Source organism: Heterocephalus glaber, unplaced genomic scaffold, assembly GCF_053883595.1.
Source record: "Heterocephalus glaber isolate CG9 unplaced genomic scaffold, H.glaber_assembly_v1.0 deba00001457, whole genome shotgun sequence".
NCBI classification, from domain to species: Eukaryota; Metazoa; Chordata; class Mammalia; order Rodentia; family Bathyergidae; genus Heterocephalus; species Heterocephalus glaber.
The window spans coordinates 31104792-31130777 of NW_028258305.1; the positions used below are offsets into that span (position 1 = coordinate 31104792).

General features: G+C 38.1%; 1 protein-coding gene across 2 annotated transcripts in view; it reads right to left on the reverse strand.

Annotated features, from left to right (window-relative positions):
• The window catches only part of Qpct (glutaminyl-peptide cyclotransferase), a 42691-nt gene that overhangs the window by 6927 nt on the left and 9778 nt on the right, over positions 1-25986 (reverse strand). The window contains exons 1-6 of one of the 2 annotated variants that reach the window (XM_087216479.1): positions 21444-21463; positions 19669-19815; positions 13483-13761; positions 6262-6438; positions 4240-4339; positions 456-572 (exon numbers count right to left, since the gene is read on the reverse strand). In XM_087216479.1, the coding sequence (XP_087072605.1) occupies positions 456-572; positions 4240-4339; positions 6262-6438; positions 13483-13761; positions 19669-19743 (748 nt within the window). In that variant the 5' untranslated portion in view covers positions 19744-19815; positions 21444-21463. Of the gene's footprint in view, positions 1-455; positions 573-4239; positions 4340-6261; positions 6439-13482; positions 13762-19668; positions 19816-21443; positions 21464-25986 lie in introns of those variants that run through there. The other variant, XM_004839459.3, reaches the window with a different exon arrangement.

Here is a 25986-nt window from a genome sequence, read left to right on the forward strand (position 1 = left end):
ACATAATCAGAAGACACATATTGGTCAAAGCTTAATTATAGCATAACATATATACTTCCTTTTTAATGATTGGTTCACATTCAAATTAACTTTGCCTATTTTTAGATCATTTAAAAATACTTTTGGATTGGTTCAAATTATTAGCATGTTATTTTAATGTAGTCAATCTTTAAGGAAGGATGGTCTTAGTAATTCAGGATGCACCAATTATTATTCATGTTCAGTTTGCTTCTCAAATGTACGCAGCAATTAGAGATCTGGAAAATTTCACTGCTACAGGAATCTGATGACAGGAAGCGAAATAAGGTTTGGGAATGAGGAATAGCTGAAAATATTGATCTTGGTCTACTTTAAGGTGAATAAGTGTTGTGCAGTCCTGAAATTTCAAAATGAATATAAAATCTAATAGGTAAAAAATGCACATGAACACGCATAGGTACATACATACATATTACCTTTTCTTAAAAATGGAATATGGTCATCTTGAATAATACCTCCAGAACCAAAATTCTGGAAATACTTCCTCTCCAAAGAATGATCCTTGAGCAAACCCAGTTCATGGAGTTCATGTTCTGCAGATGACAATTAGATAGTAGATGAACATCTATTTTTTTTATCTGATCAAGACTCAGAATGCATCCTCAATTAAGGAGTTAGAAATCTTAGCACACGCTGGCATCACTTTTAAAATATTATGCACTAATAAGTTTGTCCATGCTTGTGACAATAAACATCTGAACTGAAGTTGGTATGTACATTTTGGAGTAGAAAGAAAGAAGATTCACATGTGGCTCTTGAATTATGGTGACAACTCCACAGAAGGAGAAACTCAACAGAACAATGGAGAGATAAAAAATGAGCAATGAAGTGGGGAGAAGAGGTTCAGCTGTAGATGTTTATAGGACCAGATGCTGTGTGAAGAATGCTTAATGGGACATGTGGGGCTTAAGTGGAATACTCAAACAGAATAGGATGAAGTATATCATGTGACCATTCTATGGGAAAAGGGGTACTACTGAGACCTACATCAGTGCTTCTCAAAGTGAGGTTCTTGATCTGCAGCCTAAAAGCACCATCTGGGAACTAGTTGGAGATGCAAATTATCTGGCCCCAACTCAGACCTACCACATCAAAAATTTGGGGTAGAAATCAGTGATTTTAGACCTCTAGGAAATTCAGATGCACAGTGAAGTTTAAGAATCACAATCCTGCATTCCATCACTCTTGTCATCTTGCACCATATAACCCATATGTTATATGTAATCTAAGTGTTCTATGTTACAAGATGATACAAGATTAGAATAGCTGTTTTTTGTTTTGTTGTGATTTTTTTTATTTTGTTTAGTTATGTTTTATTGCTATACTGGGGCTTGAACCCAGGGTTTCATGCATACTAGGCAAGCACTCTACCACTAAGCTATACAAGTATACACAGACCTGAATTTTTATATATACCTTGTGTTTTCTAATCCTGCTAAATTCAAATACAAGTTCTAGGGGCTCCTAGAGATTTCTTAGTATTTTCTCGGTAGATGATCATTTCATCTACATATAAAGATTTTGCTTCTGCTGTGCCAATGCTATCCTAGTTGTGTCATTTTATTACTAGACTATTTTGGTTTAGACCTATGTTTCAAAGTCTAATGGACAGATGAAGAGTAGGCATATATGCCCTTGTTCCCCACTTTAGGGAGAATGCATTGTATCGTCTCCATTCATAGAAGGAGTTTTTGTTGGAAGTATGGAGTACATGTCTTTGATCTGTTGAGAACGTTCTGTTCTACTTCTAGTCTCCTGATAGCTTTTACCATGAACAGCTGTAGAATTTAGTCCAATACTCTTTCTCCAACTAGTGACAGGATCATATGGCTTTCTTCTTTCCTCTGTTAAAATGATGACTTTTGGGGGTGGATCTTCCAATGCTGAACCAACACTGCCATCCCTATAACAAAACCACTTTCTACATACTGCCAGATCTGACTTCTAAGAGTTTGTTTTGTTAAACAAATTTCTATCTAAGTTCATACCTTTTTCTTCTATTATCTTTATCCAGTTTTAGGATTAGCACAATGTTGAGTTCCTAAAATGAGGGGAGAAGTGTTCCTTCTTTTTTCTGCTTTAAATGTTTGATATAATTTATCAGTTAAAATGTTTATGAGCCTGCTGTTGTCATATAAGTAGGTTTTCAAGCTAGGAATATACTTTCTTTAATAGGTGCTATTCAAATTTTATATTTCCTCCAGAGTTAGTTTCATTAATTTGTCTTCTAAGTTACTTCTTAGAAGTTGTCAAATTTATTTCAAAAAAGATTTTTGTAATATGCTTTCTATATCCTTTTAAATTCTGTAAAATCTGTGGTAATGTCTCCTAGATCTTAATATTGTAATTTAAAAAATGTATAACTGATATTGTGTAACAGGAAGAAAAGGTCTAAAAGAGCAGGGTAATTGGGAGGGGTAGGGGAAGGGATAAAAGGGAAAGGAAAAAATATGAGAAGAGGAAAAAAATGGAAACAAGGTCTTTGCAAATAGGGAAGGGTGGAGGTGGTGAAGGGAGGGCAAAGGAAGGTGAAAAAAATAAGAACCAAGATACTCATGTAAAGGTACAAGATCCCAATGATGAATGTAACTGTATTTTATACCTAAAATGTACCAATAAAGTTAATGGGGGAAAAAATAAAATAAAATAAAATAAAATAAAATAAGCTATATCCCCAGTCTGCAATTATTTTTGAATTGCTAAATCTAAAAGTGAAAACTAGATTATTTAGTAAACAAGCATATGCAATAGGTTTTTAGGAATATTGGAAGGTTGTAACCACCACCAAGACAATATTCCTATCTGTTTATTGATATCTGTAATTTTTATCATAGGATACAGTTTTGCCTTGTACATTAGAGATATCATTTGAAGTGTAAATACTATGAGGAAGGGAAGCACAATGTGTTAAAATCGCAGTAAACTGGGCCGGGGATTTAGTTCAGTGGTTTTGCTGCTTGCTGTGCAAGCACAAGGACCCAAGTTCAATCCCAGGTACCAAAAAAAAAAAAATTGCAGTAAACTATAAGTTATTGATATATGCCCATTTTGGTACAAAACAATAAGAAAAGTGCACAAAGCCCTTGAAAGAAGGCAAACTCAATTTCTGGAGTCCACCATCAAAAGTAAGGAAAACATGGTACAAGAAAGAGGCCCAAAAAGTTTATATCAACAATGCCATCATAGTAATTATTTTAAACTAGGAATTGAAATTTGCCAAAAATGAGCATCGGAAGTTCAAGCCAAAGTTTCTCCCACATTAATTTAGATTTGGATATTGGCAGATTCTTAGTTCATGGCAAAAGTGTAAGCTAAGATGCCACAGCATTTCCCATTGCTCAGAATACAACTCTGTCTTGCTCTGAGAAGTGCATGTGTGTCATATAGGGAATTTCTAGTATGGAGTTCTTGCCTCAAAAGCACCCTTATGATCTAGCTTCTACAAATAAAGATTCATCTCATTCTCTTCTTTCCTTCATAACTCTGTGGTTTGTTTTATGTCCCATTTTGCTTTGTTTTGGGAGGATGGGAACATGAGAGGAAGAAACCATTCTCCTTTTCCTTCTTCAGGCCCCATGCCTCTCTCTGGAACCATAGCTACCTATGTTTCTTGGCCTGGCCCAGCCTAGTCTGTCCTAGCCCACTCTTATCTGTTTAACTCTAAATCTTCTTCCAAGTGGCTCTGGACAGCTCTTTCTCTTGCCTCCTGATCGCTTTTTTTTTTTTGAAAAACTACCAGAGGTGGTAATTTTGCATTGAAAAGAAAATAATGCCTGGATAAGACAGAAAGTAGATGATAAAAGATGGAAAAGAATAAAAACTTAAAGAATAGCTTTTGGTGTCAGTGGGACATAACATTTATCATTAGTTAACATGCTTTGCTGGGTAGTTTTCTCTAGAAATGCATTCTATGTGTATCACACAGGACTCTGGGAAAAATATTTGCAAGCTATTCCTAAGGATATGCAAAGGTAAAATGTAATACTGTATGTTTCCATTTCAAACTACAGTTTTATGCAGGAAAATAAACTGGACCTATTAAAAGAGATGAATAATAAGCTAGTCAATAGACCAAGAAAAAAGCTAGTAGTATATTTCATATTTAAATCACACATGCAAAAAATAATTTTGTATTTTAAAATGTAGTGTTTGTCAGCAGGAAGAAGCCACATTTTATTCTCTACTGGCAGAGGCACTTACCAATTGCCTGAAGTCTATTAAACCATCGGGCAGTGTTTGGGAAAAAATTGGGAAATGTTGGATTTGGAGCTCCAAGTAAATCCAACAAGACCAATAAATCCTAAGAGAGAAAGATACTGTTTAATCACAGTCACCAAGACATGTTTCATATTCATCAACAGTGAAGAACAGTCAGTTAAAGCTAATTACATCTTATTAATTGAGAATAATTTGAGGAGTTGTATAAAAAAACAAAAAATCTGACAACCTTGTATGCTAATTACTTTAGAGAACTTTTAAAATCTTCTTTAGACAATGTGAACAAATGGCAAAGTGGTGATTATTTGTGTATATACCCCCAGAAACACTGAGGATAAATTAGAAGGGGGACATTTGGAAACATAATTCACAGATTTAAAAAGAATGCTTTATTTTAAGATGGGAATCCAAGCCTGTCTGACTTTCTATTCCATTCTGATTAGCCATTTTCTCCTTAATATGTAATGATACAAATGTCTATGGGAGAGCAATTGGAAAGTAGCTATTGGTCAAGCCCCAGATCAGAAAAATCCCTTGCAAATAGGATATATAATATTGTGTCTCTGGATCTCCAGTTTATAGTATATCAGATGAAGAGCTCAAACTAGCTAAGAGAGACTTATAGACTCTCTTCTGGTTATAAACCTTCAAATGAAACCAGAATACCTTAACTTACCTGAGCCATAAAACAGCAGCAAGCTCGAGAACTCCCTGTAGACTATTCTCTAGATTAAAGCCTCCTGATTTATGTTAGTAAAATTATGTGTGGATAAATGTCTACAAATGATATCAACACAGAGGAGATAAATATTCTCAGGATCTGTGATTTTTTAAAGATAGTTCATAAATTCATGAATGATAATTAGAGACATGCAGTGTGAAAAAAAATGAGATTGTTTCAACAAGGTTGAACAGGCTATTAAGATTCCCTCTGCCCCTGGGGGGAAATGGTTTTTGCCATCACTGTGGATTCATATATTTGAACTGATAAATAACTAACTTTGCTCCTACTACTGACCAACCAGGTCTCTCCTTCCCTGAACCCTTATATCAACTTGGGTACAGGTGAATGAATGAAGTGTTGATTCTATTGCTCGACCTATTCTGAGGTGCTAATGGACATAGGGGATAAACTGCTAACGAAAAATATGCCAGATAAAGACATAAAGGACATCAAATGTGGCCAGTCTGACTTACATGGTGAAGGTCAGTAATAGGGAAAAGGTCATAGATGAGAAGGAGAGTGGAGGGGTTAGGACTAGGTTTTGGTTTACAGATGGGGTGAGGGTCAGGGATGGATGAACACTGGGAAGAATGAAGTTTTGAGGGTACAGGAAGTTAACAGCTGGAGTTAGTGAGGGTAACTGGACTGAAGGACAGGGTAAAAATCAAATATGGGATGATATTCAGAGTGAGTAGAGGGTTCAAGGGCAGGGTGAGGGAATCAGGATGGAGCGTAGGTCCAGGAATGAGGATGAAAATGAGGCCGTGTGCTGCACCCATTACTCAGTAGCAGGGTTTTAAGGCAGCATCAAAATACCCCCATACTCATGTCAAAAATTCCACATCGAACCAGCAGATCAAAATATCATGCACACACTGGAGCCACTGTAATACTTTAAAGACAATGAGAAAATGCCTCAGCTCCCATCCCATTCTTTCTCCATTTCCAGGACCCTAGCCTCCTCTCTTTAAAGGCTTCAAAGAAGGGATCTGCTCTCTCTACCCCTATACAGTACTTAGGGAATGTGCTTCCAACAAACCAAACCATTAGTTCCTTGATCTGATTTTTTTTTACATCATTTCAATTCAACTCAGCCAAACATGGCTTCTAACCCAGAATTATTCTTTGTAGCTCTGGGATTCCTCAAAAGCCTAATGCCTGCCAAGGAATGTTCTATTATAAACACTCTGCTCCAAGGATTTTGTGGCACCTCTAGGTCTGTACTTGGCTTTGGTAGCCTCTGCTTTGGAGGTAGCACCATGGAAACTTCCCACACTAACCATGCCATGAAGTTGGTTCCTGCCTCTCGCTCCAGGTGGGTGCGGGGTTGATGCCATCTTCAGAGCTAAGTGTCGAGACCCATACAGAGAATCTTGAGGAGACCAGTGAAAGAATGCCTCTTCCCCATCAAAGAAAATTAGCTGGAGTGACAGACTTGGCTCGGAATCTGAGACATTCTGGTAAAACAAAAATAAAAAACAAAACCCAAAATAATAAAAAAGAGCAAAACCGTTGTGATGATTTAAAAAACAGCATTCTTTCCTACTAACTGGGCAAAAAGACAGATGTGTCATAAAGAAAGGAAGATACCATAACAAGCAAGTGAAACTATGCCAAAATTTATTTCACACCACTTCCTCTCTGAAACTTGCCACACCTCCCACAGTCTTCACTCATAGAAATCTCACCCTTTTCCCACTTCCTCTGAAAATAGAAGTCTTTATTTGTTCTTACTCCCCAGAAAATTTTGAAACAATGGAACTGCTGTGATGAACACTGTAATATGCCACCTAGTTCCCTTTCAGGAGGATGTGTTGCCCCAGCTGCTGGGACAGCTGTCAGCCACTGCAGAACAGCCTCAGCTGCCCCTCCAGCTGTCCTACATCCTATGTTTGACCTACACAGGTGCTGAGGATCTCTAAAAGGCCACTGCGTCTCCAGAGCTCCTCAGAAGTTAGCTGAGACTGTCATTGAACCTGCACTACAGCTTGACTTCTCTCTCTGCCTTATTTCATTTCCTTTTCCTGCCTGCCATCAGCTCTGATCCAAAGACACTCCCTATGAAATTACCTGACTGCTAACCTCCACATCAAAATCTACTTCCTGGGAAGCCCAACCTGAAACATCTGCACATCTTTCTTATCTCTCACCTTATTTAAATCTGAAAGTTTTTTGAGTCTAGGAACAAGAATCTGACCTAAGAATGCTACAGATTGGATGTAAACAAGAATATTTAGAGCTTTTTCCTTGAATGACCTTACACTCATTAGTGGAAGATAAAACAAATATATATATATATAGTTCACTGGAAATTGGATGGAATGAGAGGTGAAGTCCTTGAGGAATCAAGGAAGGCTTTATGGAAGAGATACTATTTGAGCAGAACTGAGAAGGAATCAGATTCTAATTAATTTCACACTTTCCACTGTCTGGTAACAGCTCTCATCTTTCAGATGCCTCCTTGTGATACTGAAATTCCTCAGTCCTTCAACCACATTAGATTCCTAGTCTATTAAATCTTCCACCTTTTCACAGTTTTTGATCCTCCACGATGTCCTTGTTTCACTCCATCTTCAGCTTAAATTCCGGTCAATCATTCTAATTGCTCCTGTGCATACACCCTCAACTCTCTTGCCTCTCTCTGTCTGATCAAATTCTCATGGCAAAAACATAAGAATACGTACAGTTCTCTACCTACTTTGTGTCTGCACTCTCGGAGTTGAATCAGGCTAGAAAAAAGTACACAACCACACTGTTTGGTCTTTCTTAAAATTCATGACCACAAACATCAAGTTGGTCTTTCCTGTTAACTGGCAGTCACACCATATTTTCTATATTCATTTTCTCTTCACACTCTTCTAGTATCTCACATTTTCTCCTCACCCGAACCTGCAGCACCTCACCCATCCTCACTTCCAACTGCTGACCCTGATTTCTTTTTCCCATGCTCATCTTAGTTGCCAGTCCCTCCACAGACGCACTAAATCCTATCCCTCTCAACTGCTCAAACACATCACTCTAGAAAATACCATTTCTCTTCTACATCATCAATTTTTCCATCTCTGCTGGATAATTCCTATCAGCCTACAGACATGCTATTGCTTCTCTCATCTTAAAATGTTTGAACCTACTACCTCCACCAAATACTCCTCATTTTTAAAATGCCATGTATAGAAAAATCCCTTAGAAAAGCTACCTCAAACCTATCCCAACTGGGCTTCATTTGACTGAGGTAAACCTGCCCTGACCAGGCCTCATCTCCTCTACCTACTGAAATTGTTCCAATCAAGGACATCTATGACCTCTGTGTTGCTAAGTCCAAAAGCCAACTCTGAGTATTCATCTTTCTTGACTTACTGGCAGCATTTGAGAGTTGATGACTCCTTCTTGGATACACTTTCTTCATTTGGCTATGAGGACACCATATTCCCTCTCCCTTCAATAGTACTGATGGCTCCCTTCATTACTTGTCCCTCTTATTCTAGAGAGCTCCAGGGCTTGCTCTTTGGTTCTCTTCTCTATCCACATTCATTTCTTTGATATTTATTCTTGAGTCTTAAAATATATATATATACATATATATATATATATATATATAGAGAGAGAGAGAGAGAGAGAGAGAGAGAGAGAGAGAGAGAGAGAAAGGAGATATATCCTTGACCTCACTCCTGATCTCCAAACCTATATATTCAATTGTTAAATGACATCTCCACACAGATATTTAATAGACTACCCAAACATAAAGTACTAAAACTCAGCCTTTGATGCTTCTTCTGAAATCTGTATTAACAACAGGATTGCCTAGATAAATTGACGGCAGTATCACCCTTGCAGTTACTTAGACCTAAGTCCACTGGGAGGCTCATATGCCTCTCCATACCCCCATACAGATACACACCCTGCTCTAGTTCATCTTGTCTCTGCAAGCCTATTCCCTACCTTTCCTCATCACATGCCACTTTTTGATTTGCTTCTCTTTCTTTGAACTTAAAATATCTCTACACTCTTATGATCAAACTTTTCAGATACGGTAGCTCTTGTGTTTTTCATGTGTTTAGTGGGTTTTGTTTTGTACAGAAGTCCCCCTCCAGAGGTCCTCTCCCTCTGCTTGCTCCACCCAAGGCCAGCTGCTCACTAGGCCCGCTCCCCTTCTGCCATCTCAGGTCTCCTTTCACTATGACCCTATGGGTTCCCTCTGCCTATGTGGGATTCCCAGTGACCAGAACCCATGACTTTCCTCTTCCTTGGAGCAACTTCTAAACTGAAATAGCATCCAAGGGAGTGGGAGCTATCCAAACTTCACATCTGAAAATATTTTCACTCAGTTTCTTATTTTATTTGGCTGAGTATGCAGATTCTGGGTTGCAAATTATTTTTATTTAAAATATTTAAGGCACAATTTCATTGTTTTCTAGATCCCAGCGTTTCTGTAGAGAAGTCCAATGCCATTCTCATGCTCAATACTTTTCTTATGGCCTATTAGAATTCCTGAAATGATCCTCCAGAAGTAATCACCATCTCTTTTCTTACTGCTGTTCCTCTTTCTACTACTTTAGGATATTTCTTCTACTTCAGGATCCAACTCTTTTACTGATTTTTAATTTTTTTAATAGTATTTTTAATTTCTAATTCCCAAGAGCCTTTTCTTGTCCTGTGATTGTTCTGTAATTGAACATTCCATTTTTGCTTCATAGAAACATCTTTTAGTCTTATCTCTCCAAGGATATTTTTAAAGTATCAAGTTATCTTCTGCTCCTTGTAATACTCTATTTCCTCCAGCTTCATTTTTCAATCTGTATTATTTATTTTGCTTCTTTTTTCATGATGGAGACTGTTCTCATATGTCTGGTCAACTTTTGTGCTCATATTAAAGAATAAGGTGCTAAAACACTGGTTTGAAACACAAACTTCCTGGCTTCACCAAAGGGCAATCTTGTATTTTCACTGAGGATCCCCAGCGTCCCTCTCTGTAACCTTTCCTGTGAGGTGATCCACATTCTCTAGAAAAGAAACTCTGGATTCCTGCCTAATTGGGTATAAGCTGGTTGCTGGTCTTCTGCTGGAAATGGGGGAAAGGCTAAAGATCTGACTGTTCAATGTGTAGACTTTGACTTCATCTCCCTGACTTCCCTGAGATATCTTGTTGCTGCCCTTCTTATATCTGGTATCCTCAAGTTCAGAACCTCATTGATTCAATTTCTCTAGAAAAATATTCTCTTATCTTCTGCAGAGGTATCAGTGGAGTTCTCTCATACCTAACTGGTGAGGATTAGGAATCTACATAAGTGCTCCTTATACAGATTTCTTAACACTCTGTGGAAGCTCCCAGCCTCACCTCTGCCTTCCTGTTATATCATACCTCTAATACCTGAGTCCTTCCAGGATTTTATCAGGAGATACGCTGTCTTCTTCCAGTTCCCACCCCACTTCACCAGGGAATATGACTCCATTCCACTCTGATATGTCATTTTCTATGTCTCCATCCACGTCTGTCTTCCTATAGTGGTGCCTGCTAAAATGTGTATCCTACTTTCTTAAAAAATAGAGTTTTTCCAATTGTTTTAGGGTGATCTCGATAATAATGGAAAAAAAAGTCTTTATTCTCTGAAAACTTATGTAATTTTTGTATGCTAAACATTTCAATTATCTTAATATTGCTCCTCAATTATACCACTGGAAAAGACATCTTATTTTACTTTTAATTCTTCATAACTCTTGAGAGCATTAAGCAAAGGATGTACAGTATCTGGGAAATATACATGCACTCCAGGTTCGATAAGCATTAAGCAGCTGAGTAGATTTTTCTTATTGGGAAGAGCTATAAGGCGCAGACTTCAGTGGAGACATTCTAAACTTCCAGTTGTTTAAACAGCCCTTAGTGTTTACAAAGTTCTACCTCCAGGTCAAACAGCATGACCACAAAACAAAAGCAGAATGGTACAGCTTGGGATAAGAGGCATTCTGTCCGTACCCAGAGCGGAGCCAAAAGAGGGCAGTTTGCATCTTCTTCGGGCTTGAAGGTTAGGGTGCCTCACTGAATTTTCAAATCTGGGTGACTCCAATAATCAGTGCAATGAGTTACTTTAATTCTTTTCTCTTAGCATCAATTCGTTTAGATGGGGGGGAGACTGCTATGAGCACTAACCCTGAGTCCCATGAGGCAACGTGCTTTTTTTTTTTGCTTCTTTTCAGGATTGACAGGAAAATAACCGTGGCTTTCAATTTCTAGTAGCTCAGGCTTGCACCTTGTAGTTAGAAGAATTTGCATGACTTGATTTGTGAAGGTCTTCATGGTAATGTTATAAATGCCTAGCTATCAAAGCTCGTACAGTCAATGAGTTACCTGCAGTCTTTCTCGACCCAAGACTGTACAGCTTAGCTAATACCCCAAACTCAGTGGCTTAAAACAATACTTATACATGTTAGTGGGATGCATAACCTCTGTGAGTCACCTGGGGAGCGACTGGCATAGCTAGGTTTGTCCGCAGCAGCTCTGCTTCGAGCAGCCGTCAGCAAGGTTGGCTCTGCTTCACATGTCTCTTATCCTCCCCCTGGGACTGGCAGGCCAGCTACAGCATGCCTTTCTCGAGGTGATGGCAAAGATACAGACAGCAAGCTCATTTCCAACCTCCTGTCACATCCAATGACATTCCATTGACCAAATCAAATAAGCAAATCCAGAGTCAAAGACGAGGAAGTGCAACTGGCTACACTGAGAGGACACAGCAAAGTTACAAGCCAGACGTGGGTGTGTAATTATAGTCTTATTATTGGAGAGAGGAAGGGCTGCAAAGAGTTGGAACAATAATATAGTCTACTCTCCAGCCCTCTCCCAGGTCACTTCCCACCCACCACCACCTTCCCAATCCACAATAGCTGAAGAACTTATAATAAATCCTTAATACAAAATTAATTAAAATATGCACAGAATAGGGCCGGGGATTTAGCTCAGTGGTTCCAGCGCCTGCCTCTCAAGCGCAAGGTCCCAAGTTCAATCCCCAGTACAGAAAAAGAAAAAAAAAAATACACCTAGAAGAATAAGTCTGATACTCTCCAATTCTGCATTCAAGAATAGCCCTTTTTAAAAATCTGTCCACATCATCCTTTACCTCTAGAAAAAAAGGTAGGTAAGGGAATGTACATGTTGAGTCAAATTTTTTTTTTTTTTTTTTTATACCAGCGATCAACCTTGGGACCTTGTGCTTGCAAGGCAGGTGGTGTAACCACTGAGCTAAATCCCCGGCCCTTTACTCAAATTTTTTAATGGGATTCCCCACCAAACAATTCATTCAGCCCTTTCTATTTCTGATCACCAAAAGCAAGAGTAAACTATATGGGGAAAGGTAAAATAGTTTACCAAAAGAAAACACACTCACTACACAAAACCATGCCTTTAAATCATACTTCATTTCACTGCATGTCCTTATATTAGAAATGCAAATATGAAAAATTAAGTTTCATATCAACTTTCAAACTCCCTCTTCCAATTGCCAGGGAAAGATGCATGTTAAAAGCAGGGTATGGATGGGACAAAGGCATTATGAGAGATTCAGAAAACAAAACAAAATGAAAAAACTGTGAAAAGTATACTGAGAGCATATAAACAATTCTTGCTTTCTTCAAGCTCAAAATATCCAGCAAAAATAGAATCAAATATCTCTATTCCTTTCATTACAAGATAAACCTTTTACTGTTTCACCACATTGTATCAAAAGTTGGACCCTTCATAAAGCTCTAAGGGGAAAAAAAGGCATTTGTTACCTGTGAACAAAGTTTCTGTTTTTGCTTTGTTGTGTTTACTTGATTAGGAGTGATATCAGAACAAAATGTCTTCATCTAGTTTAGCACTTTTTTTCAATAGACCCTTAAGAACATAGAGACTGAAATAACATCTGAGAGTCCCAGAAGTATTTTGAGTTGAGAGCATAACAAAAGCTCTGCTATGCTACATAAAATTGAGCCGAGATCCACAGATAATAACAATAATGCATTTTTGCTTCATGCTTTTCATCTTGATGTGTCTGAATTACCCACTCTCTCTTTAGAACCACTTTCCTGCATCTCCCTCCCCCCAACTCAAGAGCCACCTCTCAGATCAGAAGATTGTAATGCTTTGTGCTGCATAAAGGAGAAAGAAATAAACATAGTTCATTCTAAAACATAATTTTCCTACTTAAACCTATACCAACCTTCCTTCTTTTTCATTATTTGCCAAGAAATGTCACATTTAATTTAATACATATCCAAGGCTGAGAAATTAGGTCCCAATTAATGAATGTAACGTCATATATTAGGTGTATAGCCCCCAGTTGACATTTTAAATCATGTGAGCTTCCAATTAATATTCCTTCAAATTCATATCATTTTGTAAAAATTATAAAAATGTATCCAAAGGTCTCCATTTCCAAGTGGCATTCTCATTCCCCCAAGGATTTTAGAATTCACTTTGAGTTGCTGCTAATGTATTTTATTCTAGGAATCAACAAAAGGAGAGTAGATACCTTCAAGGAAAGGAGTTGCTTGTCTAAGGCACGAGCAAGTTCCAACATCATTGCACAGGGCACAGCTGAGTCAGTGGCTCCCACAAATATCTGGTTGTCCCAATGGGGAAAATATTTGGAGTCATAGTGGCAGGCGAGAACCAAGTGTCGTTTGGCAGTGGGGTTAAGAGTGCTGATGATATTTGAAAAAGACCGGAACCCATAGGGTGTCTTGCTCAAGAATGTATCTACTTCCAAGACCCAGTCAGCCTGAAGTCTCTGAATCCGCTGCATGATGTGCTGATTAAAACAAAAACCAAAATTTCATATATAAATAGTTTTTATTTGTTAACTATGTATTTAAAATTATACATAAAGTCTTTCAAATTAAAGTTGTAATGCATGCTTATTATACCTATTAATAGGAATAATATTGTTATTAATTGCTATTATAATTAATAGCAATTTTCCTATTTAAAGGAAAGATAATCTTTTCCCTCTCCCCTAACTTCCTCCTACTAATCAATCCCAGCTAATTGTTAAACATCAACCAATACTAATAGTTGGATGTAGATCCAACACGTATCTTCTCCTTGTTTGTACAAGCCTATACTAATATATAAACACACATATTTAGCAAAGGAATATAGTTTTTTAAAGAAAAGAATCTTACTTTACATGTTATTCTGCCTCTTACTTTTCTTACTGAACAATGCATCGTGGACATACCCAGAAGTCAAGTGACATAGAAATCCAGGTCAGTAGTATTAAAATCTACTTTTAATATTTTTAGGAGCCCAAGAAAGCCTGCTTGAGAAGTCAGAGTTCTACACATGTCTAGTCTAAGCTCTTCAAAGCTAATAATTGCAAAATGTAGATCTTTTTGCCCCAAATGCACAGCAAGTGTCCCCAAGTTCAGCGAATGCTTCATATGTTATGAACACTGACAGAAGATATTGACACCACCAGCCAAGGATAATGAAGAAACATCCTATGGGCTAACAAAAGAATGGATAGGGGATGTTTGAAGTCCTTATCCATTATGAGAATCAACAACAACTCTGAACCATAGTACATATAAAAAGCTTCCTATCTGTATGTAAGCAGGTCCAGATCCACTGATAATGCTGATAAAAATATAAAAGAATCTTTTTTGCAATCTTTCCTGGCCACTCGGGTTTTATGGGAAACACAATGGCTAAGGGAAGGGGAACAGTAGGTGGAAAAGGACTTCAAGGACTGGAAGTATCTTCCCTAAGAACCTAAAATTTGAGTCAAGTAAGGTAGCACATGCTGTAATCCCAGCACTCAGGTAGCTGAGGCAGGCTTCCCAGTTAGAGGCCAGACTGGGCTAAGTAGCAAGACTGTCTTGAAAAACAAAAACAAAAACAAAACAGAAGAAGGAAAAGGAGAAAGGAGGAAGGAGATGGAGAAGAAGTTATGAGTTCACTGCTGTTTTATTTATTCTTTTCAATCCTTTTTTCCCTTGGCCCCATTTTTCTCACTCTATCCCCCCAGATATTGTATATATATATATGTATTTGTAAGTTGCCTTAATTAAAAAACCCAAGAAACAAACTAACCCTCAGAATAACTGACAATTTGTCCCACAATTAACATCCAGTAGGGATGGACCTTGAGATGATGAACAAATAACTTACAATAACTGGAAACAAATGGGAGATTTTTTTTCCTCCAAGGAAACACAGGATTTTCTGTCCTAGCCAAGACTGCCATGGCCTGCTGCTCGCTAATGTGACATGACACGTAGGCAAGGACCTTGGAAAAACTATAGCAGGAAGCTTCCAGGGAGAGGAAAACCTGGGGGTGGGGGTAGAACTGATTCTACAGTCAGCCCTGATGAAGCCAAATAAACAGATGATTCTCCAGCTCTTCATTCATTCTTTGCTTTGGGCTTTTTTTTTAATGTTTATTAGTACATGTTTGCAGTGTATAATGGTTATATTCATTGTGGGGAATTGGAATATATATAAGAAACATCTTAATTCTTTTTACTTCCCTTGTCCTCCCCTTCCTCTTCACCCCTCCATCTCAGTTCCCCTTCCTATCTGTCATTCTTTGCTTTTGGTAGAGAGTGGACTTTGACCTGCAAAGCACTGTGTGTGCTTATACCTTATCTTTTCTATTACAACCTTATATGTTGTCTTTTCATGTCATCAAAAGAAATGTTTATAACCTTTTACAAAATCAGGATTCGTATCTCACCTATTATGTTATTCTCCACAATTCTTAGCACAGTGCTTGGCTCACAGCAGGCTTTCAGTAAATATGGGTTGATTGTAACAGTAAGTATGGGTTGATGCAGTAAGATATATAAAATTCTATGACATGGAACATTAGTTGCTTGAACAGAGAGAAATGACTGTGCATCTAAGATAAGCTTTCCCAAAGAATATGAAAATGCATCTCCAGTCTGGTTTCCTTAATTGTGGGCTCTCAAAGTCCCTACACATTATTTTAAAAATCCATAAAAGGGGTAATCTTTTTTAAAAAGCATATACTCCAGAACATCTGGTGGCCAGATGGTGAACTGCTCCATAAAATGCCTTCTTCAACAACAGTAGTAGCCTACAAATAAACTCACATTTTTAAAAAGTGTGTCTGTTAGCACTGCCCAGAAGTGTTACACACAAACTCATTCCCCAACTACTAACCAGCTCTTTACCATTATTTCTGATGTCCACATGGACACGAAACTCCACACACAAAAATCAACAAGTGCTGCCAAAAGGATTCTCCCTGGAGTGACCTTTTTGTATTCGGTATGAGAGCTGTATTTTTATTTATCTTAGCAACTAAGATAAATAATCATTACAAACAATTAAATTGGCTTCAAAGTCTAATTAGGTCACCAATACTCCTCGTTTTGTTTTTGGCTTTCAGACTTAGTCTGTGAGTTTCCACTACAAGTCTCTACAGGAAGTTCCCCAAACCACTTCTTTCACTGCTAGAAAACCCCTAAGGTCGAATGCAACTGTGCTCCCCTAGCCCAAAGGACGGAAAGCCAGGCCCTTCAGGCTTAATAAAGATAGAGATGAGGACACCTTTATATGACATTCTACTTCCCAGTGGGGTAGGGTGAGAGAGATTTATTCTAGGTAAACAGTACTGGGTGATGCCGGCTCTAACTTAATTGAAATCCTAATTTCTAGATTCAGAGAAGCAGTGACATCAATAGACCATAGTTGTTTGGGGGAAGTAGATTCCCTAGTATTTGCACAAAACCTGCAGGATGCTGAGCCCTACCACATGGACTTCTGGTACATCTTCTTGGACGTACCATAGCAAGAAGGGGCTCCAAGCTGAGGGCACCCCACACATGTACCCTGGAACACATGCATCTCTCACTGAACAAGTCCCCTTTCGGGTCCTCAATGCACTTTGTAGACAAAGGATGTTGTTTGTCCCATCAAAAGACTTTGTCATGCTGAGTTTTAAATTTTTTTTTTGGTACTGGGGATCAAACTCAGGACCTTGCACTTGTGAGGCACCATTTAAATTTATTTTTTATTCCTGTCATAGAAATCACTGAAATACTTCCAAAATGAAATGCTTTCAAATTACTTATTTTATGAATTATAATCTCAAATAAAAATATTTTAGTAATCTAATAGTAATTCTGATTGTGAGGTATGATTCCCCCCAAATGTCCCTTTTCTAAAGAAGAATTCATAGGAATGAGCACCTTTATGGCAAAAGTTAACTCCTTTAACAATTTTATCAAATCCACAGTATTTTTAGAATTGAGAGTCTCATCTAGTTATAATCCTGTCACTTTAAGAATTATAGAACATTTGATCCAGTCTCAAAAACGCCTCAGGAGAATAACTGTTATCATTCTTGCTTAAATTCAGTTCTGAGTAAAAGGCTCAGAACTGTTAGTCAAAGGAAGTCTATTAGTGTACTTCCCTCACAATAACTGTCATCCACCTCATTTTCAAAAGAGGAAGTCCTTTGTCTTCCCCAACGTAGGGGACCGATCTCTAAATCTTAACAGTGATTTTCTTTCAAATGTACAAAAATGGGGGCCGGGGATTTAGCTCAGTGGTTTCGCCACCTGCTGCGCAAGCGCAAGGACCTGAGTTTGATCCCTGGTACCAAAAAAAAAAAAAAATGTACAAAAATGTATAAGCATGGTGACACATGCCTGTAATCCTAGCACTCGGGAGCCTGAGGCAGAAGGATCAACATGAGTTTGAGGCCAACCTGGGCTACATAGTGAGTTCAAGGCCAGCCTGGAATAGCAAGCCCCTATCTTAAAAAAATAAAAATTAAATTAAAAAACCACAAAAAATGTACCAATCTGAATCTCTTTAATGACATTCCTGACACAACCATCCTGTTCTGATGTACCGCTACGTCAGCCTGACCATGAAGAGGTAGCCCAGCCTAGCTCCCATCACAATCTAAAATACTGTCATTAATTTCTCCTTTGTTTCTAGCTCTACAGAACAACAGAAAATGTTATTGTGGATTCAGTAACACTTTTACATTAATGTGTATCTTTTTAATCACAACAGTACCTCTGTGTACTATTGGTGCTATATGTTCTATTGAAGCTAGAGCTTTAACACTGTTTCTTGGGTTTATGGATTCACGAGGTCACAATTAAGGAAGTCAGGCTGAAGCTGCATATATATTTCTGCTTATAGATGGCCCTCTGAGCAGATGGTATGGGAAAATGAAAATGGCTGAGCCTCATGGACCTAGATTTTTCAAAAAATGAAGAATTGAGAATTTTGGAAAGTGCCAATAAAAGCTATGACCCTCATTTAAGAAAATGTTTGGAAGATAAGGCCCCAAGAACACTGACAAAATGCATGTTACACACCTCACTTGAGGCACAGAAACCAATGTGGGCATAAGAAGACCCAGAGCTGGGGCTATGTGAGTGTGCTGGTTCCCCCAAGCTCTCGAGCAATAGGACAAGAAATCATATACATTTGGATTTGGGTCCAAAGCTGGCCTCATCACTACTATTCACATACCCTTGAGTAAATAAAATCTGACACCTAAACCTCAGGTTTGTTGTTTTTTTTTTTTAAATTCATGGCATTGGGATAATAGCACACACACGGTAACATTGTTATGAAGGCTGAATGAGATGTAAAAGTGGTCTATAAAAATCAGCCATCATCATTATTGCTTTAGTCTACCTAAAGGTTAAAAAGAACTACGGTCCTCTTAGTCACAGAAACCAGAAGTTAGGCAAAAAAGAGAAGCCCAAGAGCTAGTTAGATAGGTGGGCCTAGCAGGTCTCTCTGGGCACAACAGTGGATGCCAAGAATTTTTGCCTGAAAAGCTGAGCAGATGGAGTGGTCTCAGAGAAGGGTTTGAGGTACCAGCTGATTCCTTCCCAAGCTGTCCTTTGATGGGCTAGTTTGATAAAGCAGAAATTCAGAGGTGGCATTTCAGGTTGCTCAGAAAGACCTGACACTAAGGACTCAAAGAGAAATTCAAAGTCATGCCCAGCTTATGCATCATTCTACCCTCTACCAGCAGTGTCTTCCAAATGGCAGTGTTAAAATCGGTAGGTCTTGAAATCAATTTAGGGGGTCATGACTGGCATTTTTAAAAACTAGCAAAATAGAATTAACAACATTGAAGTAAACTACGGGTAATAAGAATGAAACTCTTTCATAAAATTTTTGTTTCAGTTAAATGTATTTGTATGCCTGTGTGCATAAAACTATATTTTTATTATGAGTCACAGTCAGAAATTTGAGGAGCTCTGCTCTCCAGAAATACTTTATCCCTGGCTCATTAGGAGAGAAAACAACTTCTTTCCAGGAATGAAGAGTGACAGTACAGTGACTCACTCTTAGTCCAGAACTGTCAGCAAGAACTATCAGAAACTGTTGAGGTCAGGCTTTTAGGATCCAAGAAGCTAGATTAAGAGATATAGTGGTATGTTGTTGAAATGGTCAAAAGATGAGGACTTAGTACCTTCTCCAATGTTGTACCTCAGACAGAGATTCCACACATAAACCTGTTTAGATCAACAGATATCATTTAACTCAGGACATTTCTTCTCCGTCATTTGACTTTCTTCATTGTTTATGATGGCAAATAATAAGATGACTGATCAAGATAGTAGACAACTCAGAACTTCGGCCATAACATTACCCCTTGTGGGAAAGCAAAGTATTGATCGAACGCCCTTTAGATTGGTTGCTGTGTTCTCACCTGACGAGCAGCATAGCTTCCAGGGGATCCTGGATACCGTTCTATCAGCAAAGGTTGTAAGTCATTTTGCCACATTTCGGAAATATAGGTGCCTTCCGCAATTTCCCGAAGAGAAGATGAATTCAGAATGGCTGGTTGGTGATGAGTCTAAGGATTAAAGAAAATTATTTAACTATCTATAATTTCATATGGTTAGGACTTATCCTGAAACATCTGTATTAATAGCTTTAAACCACAAAGTAAAAGGGTAACTTTTATGTCCTATGAGGTAAATTAAACTGCCCGGCTGTAAAATTGGCTCCTTCCATCTAGAAAGTTAAACAAATAATTTATCAGCTTATTTTAGAAACAAAATTAACAGAATGCTTTCAGCCTGGAATTAGTATTTCACATACCTGTGTTACTTTTAGTGATTTTTCTGAACAATTGCTTTGTATAACTAAGGTTTAATAATATTAATTATGGGTCTCTAGTCTTAAGAAAACCAAATTTTTAAAAAACTGCAACCAAGAAAACACTATACTTTGTTAACATAACTGCTATTAAAAGACATTGTGGTATTAGAGAGTAAGCGTTGTCAGGGAATCTGAGAAGCTGGCTTCAAAGCTCTGGCCGCCAGTTTCAAGGTGGGTCACCCTGGCCAGGTCTCTTAGCATCTCATTCCCCCAGAAAAACTAAGTAATGAATTTGATCTACACTATCCAATGCAGTAGCCACTAGCGACACATGACTATCAAGGGTTTGAAATGTAATTAGTCAAGCTAAAGTATGCATCAAGCGTTAATACACGCACTGAATTTTGAAGACAGTATTAAAAAAAAACCTCATTCATAATTTTTACAATGATTACATGTTGAAATAACTCTTTGATATACTAACTTATATAAATATATTATTAAAATTAATTCCACCTTTTAATTTTTTTAATGTAGCTAATAAAAAATCTAAAATGACATATGTATATCTCCTTTTCTATTTGTATTGGACAGGCCTGATTCAGATGATTGTTGCCATTCCTTTCAACTTGACCTTGATGATTCTTTAACCTGCTGAATAGTAAACTCTTTAAAAATCTTCAGGTAAATATTATTTTAATATTCTATTAATGCTCACACTCTCAAGTAAACATATATTAAACTGAAACTTAAAAAGCTAAACAAGCTTAACATTAAAATTTGTTTCTTCAGCTGGGTGTGATGATCCATGCAATTCCAGCACATAGGAAGCTCAGGCAAGAGGACCTCAAGTTCAAGGCCAGTCCAGGCTATATAGCAAGTTCAAGGCCAGCCAAGGACTATATGATAAAACCCAGTCTCAAAATAAAAATTGTATTTTGGATATGACTTTTTACAAAGTGCTGTACTTTCTTACAATGTAGGTAAGGATGAAACATTCATTCATTACATGTGTATTGAGGCACTCAGAGACAGAATGTGTTACTTCTCAAAGGGGAGTGAGTAGCTATCTGGTGACTTCTTCCCTAAGGAGAATGAGGAGGATGACATAAGGAGTTTGAGTTCTTTGGAATACAAAACAGAGCATAAGGGTGCTTTATCTATCTTACAATCCCTTCTGAGCTCAGTGTTGGTTGGATACATTTAATCAAGAAGATTAGTTTCATTCCATATCAATGACTCCTTGTGACTGGTGAGAAACTGTGAAATTAGAGAATGCTTATTGCCTAATTATTTATATTCCCGGGCACTTTGAGATGGCCCAATGCTACCCTTCAGAGTCAATCATGCTAGGAGTACTGGCTGTTGGATCAGACATACCTTCTCTGCTCAACTTCTACTCAGCACTAGCTGTAATTCAGGCCAGGTTCCTTAACCTTCTTAAGGCTCCATTTCCTCATCCATAAAACAGAGGTGATGACACCTACATCCTAGGGTAATCAGAATTAAGTAAGCTAATACATGTGAACTTCCAAGTAAATATTTAATGTTTTAGTTCTATTATTTTTTAAATCAAACACTAGTAGGTTCTAAGGAGGTATAGAATGGTAGAGCTGGAAAAGCTACTTAAAATGTGCTCAACCTCCTTTATATATCTCAGTGGAAACTGAGGCTCATAGAAAGTAGCTGGTTTCCCAAAGCTGTACAGAGTTACGTAAGTCCATAAAAAGACCCCTAGTCTATGGGTCCCAATCCCATGCTCTGCTTATTCATTCACTTCCTATGTACTACTGAATACTGATGCTGTGCCTGAATATTTTATTTTTTTACTCATTAAGCTTCTTGGTACATTTTAGGTACACAATATGATGACATCCATCATTGAAAATTTGTACCTTCACATGATGTATCTTGGTTCTTATTCTTTTCCCATCCCCCTGCCCTCCCTTCAACCCCTTCACCCCTCCCTATTTGTATAAGCTTGGTTTCTATTTTTTCCCTCTTTCTTCATTTTTTTTCTTTCCCTTCTTTCCTTTCCCTGCCTCCCCTCCCTAGTTGCCCTTCCCCTTTGAACCTTTTTTTCCTATTTCTCAATATTTATTATGCATTTTAGTCTTCATTTACACTTTCAGTTTCTCACACCAGAGAAACAATTCAGTATTTACACATGTATGTCCTATTTATTTCACTTAAAAGTATGGCCTCAAGGTGCATCCATTTAGCTATAAATGTCTCTAGGTTGTCTTTCTTTATGGCTGAGTAGTACTCCATTTTTTTTTTTTTTTAAAAACTACATCTTCTTTATCCAATCACCAGTTGACAGGCATTTGGGCTGTTTCCAAGATTTAACTATTACAAACTGTGCCGCTATACACATGGGTGTGCAAATATTGCTGTGGTAAGATTCTTTTAATTCTTTTGGAAACATACCCAGCAGGGGAATAGCTGGGTCCAATGGGACCTCTAATTCTAGTTTTTTGAGGAATCTCCACACTGATTTTCACAATGGTTGTAAGAGTGTACACTCCCACCAACAGTGGAGAAGGGTTTGCCTGAATATTTTAAAGTTTCTGCTTCTTTACTGGTAACACATTTTAAAGTATATGTCCTTATAGATTTGTCACTATAGCCTTTAAATTTCTTGGTACCTCCAGGGTCTAAATCTTCATTTAGGTCTCAAACAGCATTTGAGGAAGAAATCTGAAGCTAAAAGACGAAACAATGGAAATGTGAGATGGGAAAAGAAGAAAATGGACTCAAGAGGTCAGAGGACTTCCACAGTTAATTATTACTTAACCACCCAACAGGAGCCTGTCTTCTCCCTTACTGGCTCACAAGCTTCGTGCAGTGCCACTGCCCCTGCTCACCATGCTTTGGTCACCCTGGCATCCATCCATGCCCTAAAGCACTCTGAAGCCTCACCCTTTGGAATCAACAGTGCCTTCTACCTTACAAGTCATTTCTTTTCCTCTCCACCTGGCTAACTCCAGCCTATTTCTGGTTGCAGCTTGGAGGCTACTTCTTGCATGTTTACTTATTTAATGTCTGTATTTTATATGAGCTGCCAGGTGCATGACAGCTAGAACTCTCTCTCTCTCCCTGAGCCACACAAGCCCTGACTCATATTAAGCATTTAATAAAAATTGGGCAGATTCATCAAATAAGGAACCAATAGATGAGTTATCTTTCTAATATCTTAGCTAAGACTGTCTACATAATAATAAAACAAAATTTGCACCTTTGCAGTCATAAATACCAAACCAATTAAATGCATAAGCAAGTATAAAGATAGAAGAGACAGGTGGCTCCCTGCAGCAAGGGGCCAGGAAGTGGCATAGTTCAATGTTAGTGAGCTTTGTTCTTTGTGAATCTCTGACAGTCAATGCTTCTGATAATTGAAGCTGGGCTGGCCCAGGACAGTCATCACGACAATCAAAAACTGTGGGTCAAAGACTGTTTGACCAGTGAATCCTTTCTACTTACAATCTACTATTCTGTCTCAGAGCCTGCCTGGTCACTGTGGACAGGGTCCTTCATTTCATATCCACGGTAAAATGAAATCAAGTTCATGTTAAATTAGTGATTTATAGAGACTCAAAAAAAGTTCTTAAGAGATTTACCAAAAGCCATGAACAATATAAATATCTCCCCAACACTTCTAACTATAAGAGATATTGCTGATGAAACTTGGTGGGCAAACAGCGTCATGAAAATGCTTAATGGATGATAATAAGTTCAGCAAATAGTCCCATGAATATAGAGAATTAATTTCATTTATTTTTTATTGTTGATATTTTTGCAGTGCTGGTGATTGAACTCAGGGGCCTCCTTCATGTGAGTCAAATGCTCTAACACTGAGCTTCACCCCCAACCCCATATATGTGCTGCTCCTCAACTGGGTACAACCATTTCATTAATATAAAATACTTCTGTACTTCAATAAAAGCCTTCTTGCTCCTTGCTTCTCTAGAAGCAAGGGTGTCCCTGCAAAATTACAGAGATATAAACCTTCCAGGGCAGTGAAGGAGAGAGAGGGCAAAACAACCACATTCAGTTAATTACTTAAACCCTGCTATTTATTAAAGCATGGTATGGGAAAGCATTTAACTTTCCTAACCTAAATTACATGCATTAAATTATTAATGAGTCTTACTCTCAGAATCAATCAATATTAAAAAAAAGAGATAAGAAGGAGTAAGAGGAGAAACCTAGGGAGAAAAGCTGGGCTCAACAAGAGGACAGTAACTGAGGGGAAAACAGTGTTGCATCCAAAGGGAAACGCAAACCCCAAGCTAGTCTAGGTTTATTTCAGTTAAAAGGAACTTCGTCCACTTCTATTGGTGCAGGTGTTCTCAGAGGAATGAGGCTCTGTTTCAGTCCCCAGCCTTGTCTTTTCATCCAGGCAGAAAGGACAATAAGTCTGCTCTGAATGACCAGAATCTTTTAGCTAAAAAAGTGTGAAGTAGAAATCCTGAAAAACATCTCCTCTTGGCAAATCACATGGTGCCAGGTGAGAGAGGGGTTTAATTAACATAATTTGTAGAGTTGGCCCAGCTTGCAGAGGGAGTTGAGGTTCCAAACCACTGAATTAAAGAGAGATCGTTGCAGAAGTGCAGCCAATTCAAGTTCCGCTCCCACGTGAGAGTTCCAGACAGCCCTCAGATTAGCACTTCTGTCTACCTGCAAATTCAGCTTAGCCAGCATGTATGGAATTCCTTCTGAGTTAGATGCTGCTGACATTACAAATGCATCTGGAGAACTGAATAAGACTGGAGAACTGAAAAAGATAACATCTGCCTTTTTAAAATCCAAGCAGCCCTTCTTAAAATCAAAGCCGAGAAGTCTTTAAACAACAATTTAGGGCCAAATCCCAGTTCCCTGGTCTACTAGCTATATCTTAGAAAATATTCCTAATGTGTGAAATGCGTGACATAGCTCATACTCACCAGATAGTACACGTTCCAAAATGACACGTTTTGTGTTTTTCTATCAACACCAGGCGTACCACTGATTTCTGTTCCTGCCTTGGAGTCTCCATCTTTGCTTCCAGAAGAATCATCAGGCAAGAGTGGATAACTAAGGATTTGGAGCCATGGAGGAAGGAAGCCCTAAAGATTTTCAGAATATGTTCGGCTCTGGAAGCCAAAGAATGTGAAACACTGAAGACAGCAGCTGATCGCTGCTAGAGCCCATTCTGAAAAAGGCTCCTAGGTGAAGCCAGCCCTCCTTCATTTGTTTCCCCTCTTCAAAAACTTTGCCCCTCCACCCCTATATGACTTGAATATTTTTATTTCAACTTTATTACAATAAAGGAAAATTCTACCAACTAAAATATACTGGATCCCAGCTTTATCATACAGGCTGCTTGCAAACAACTTAAATATTCAAGACTAAAGAAATAGTTGAATTATAGAATGGCATCAAATGATGCTTTCAATATATTTTATTGGCTTAGGACAATATACTATTAAGCTCCTTGTCAAGATATAAAATTGTACTTGCAGTCCATTCTGCAGGATGAAATAAATATTCATGTATCCCTATTTTAATACAATTAAAATGTATTGAACGGGGCCGGGGATTTAGCTCAGTGGTTCCACCGCCTGCCTTGCAAGTGCAAGGACCTGAGTTCAATCCTTGGTACCAAAAAAAAAAAATGTATTGAGCCTTTATCTTAAGCCAGCCACTGTGCATTTTACATAGATTAACTCATCCATTCTTCACAAAACCCCTGCGATTTCTATAAGAGAGAGAGAGTGTGTGTGTGTGTGTTTCTGTGTGTGTGTGTATGTGACACAGAAAGATCCAGAGAGAGACTAGCAACAAAAACACAGGAAGGTTAACAGCAGTTATGTCTCAAGCATGGACTTATGGGTGAAATTTGCTTTCTTTTTAAATATACTTTTCTAAAATGAACATGTTA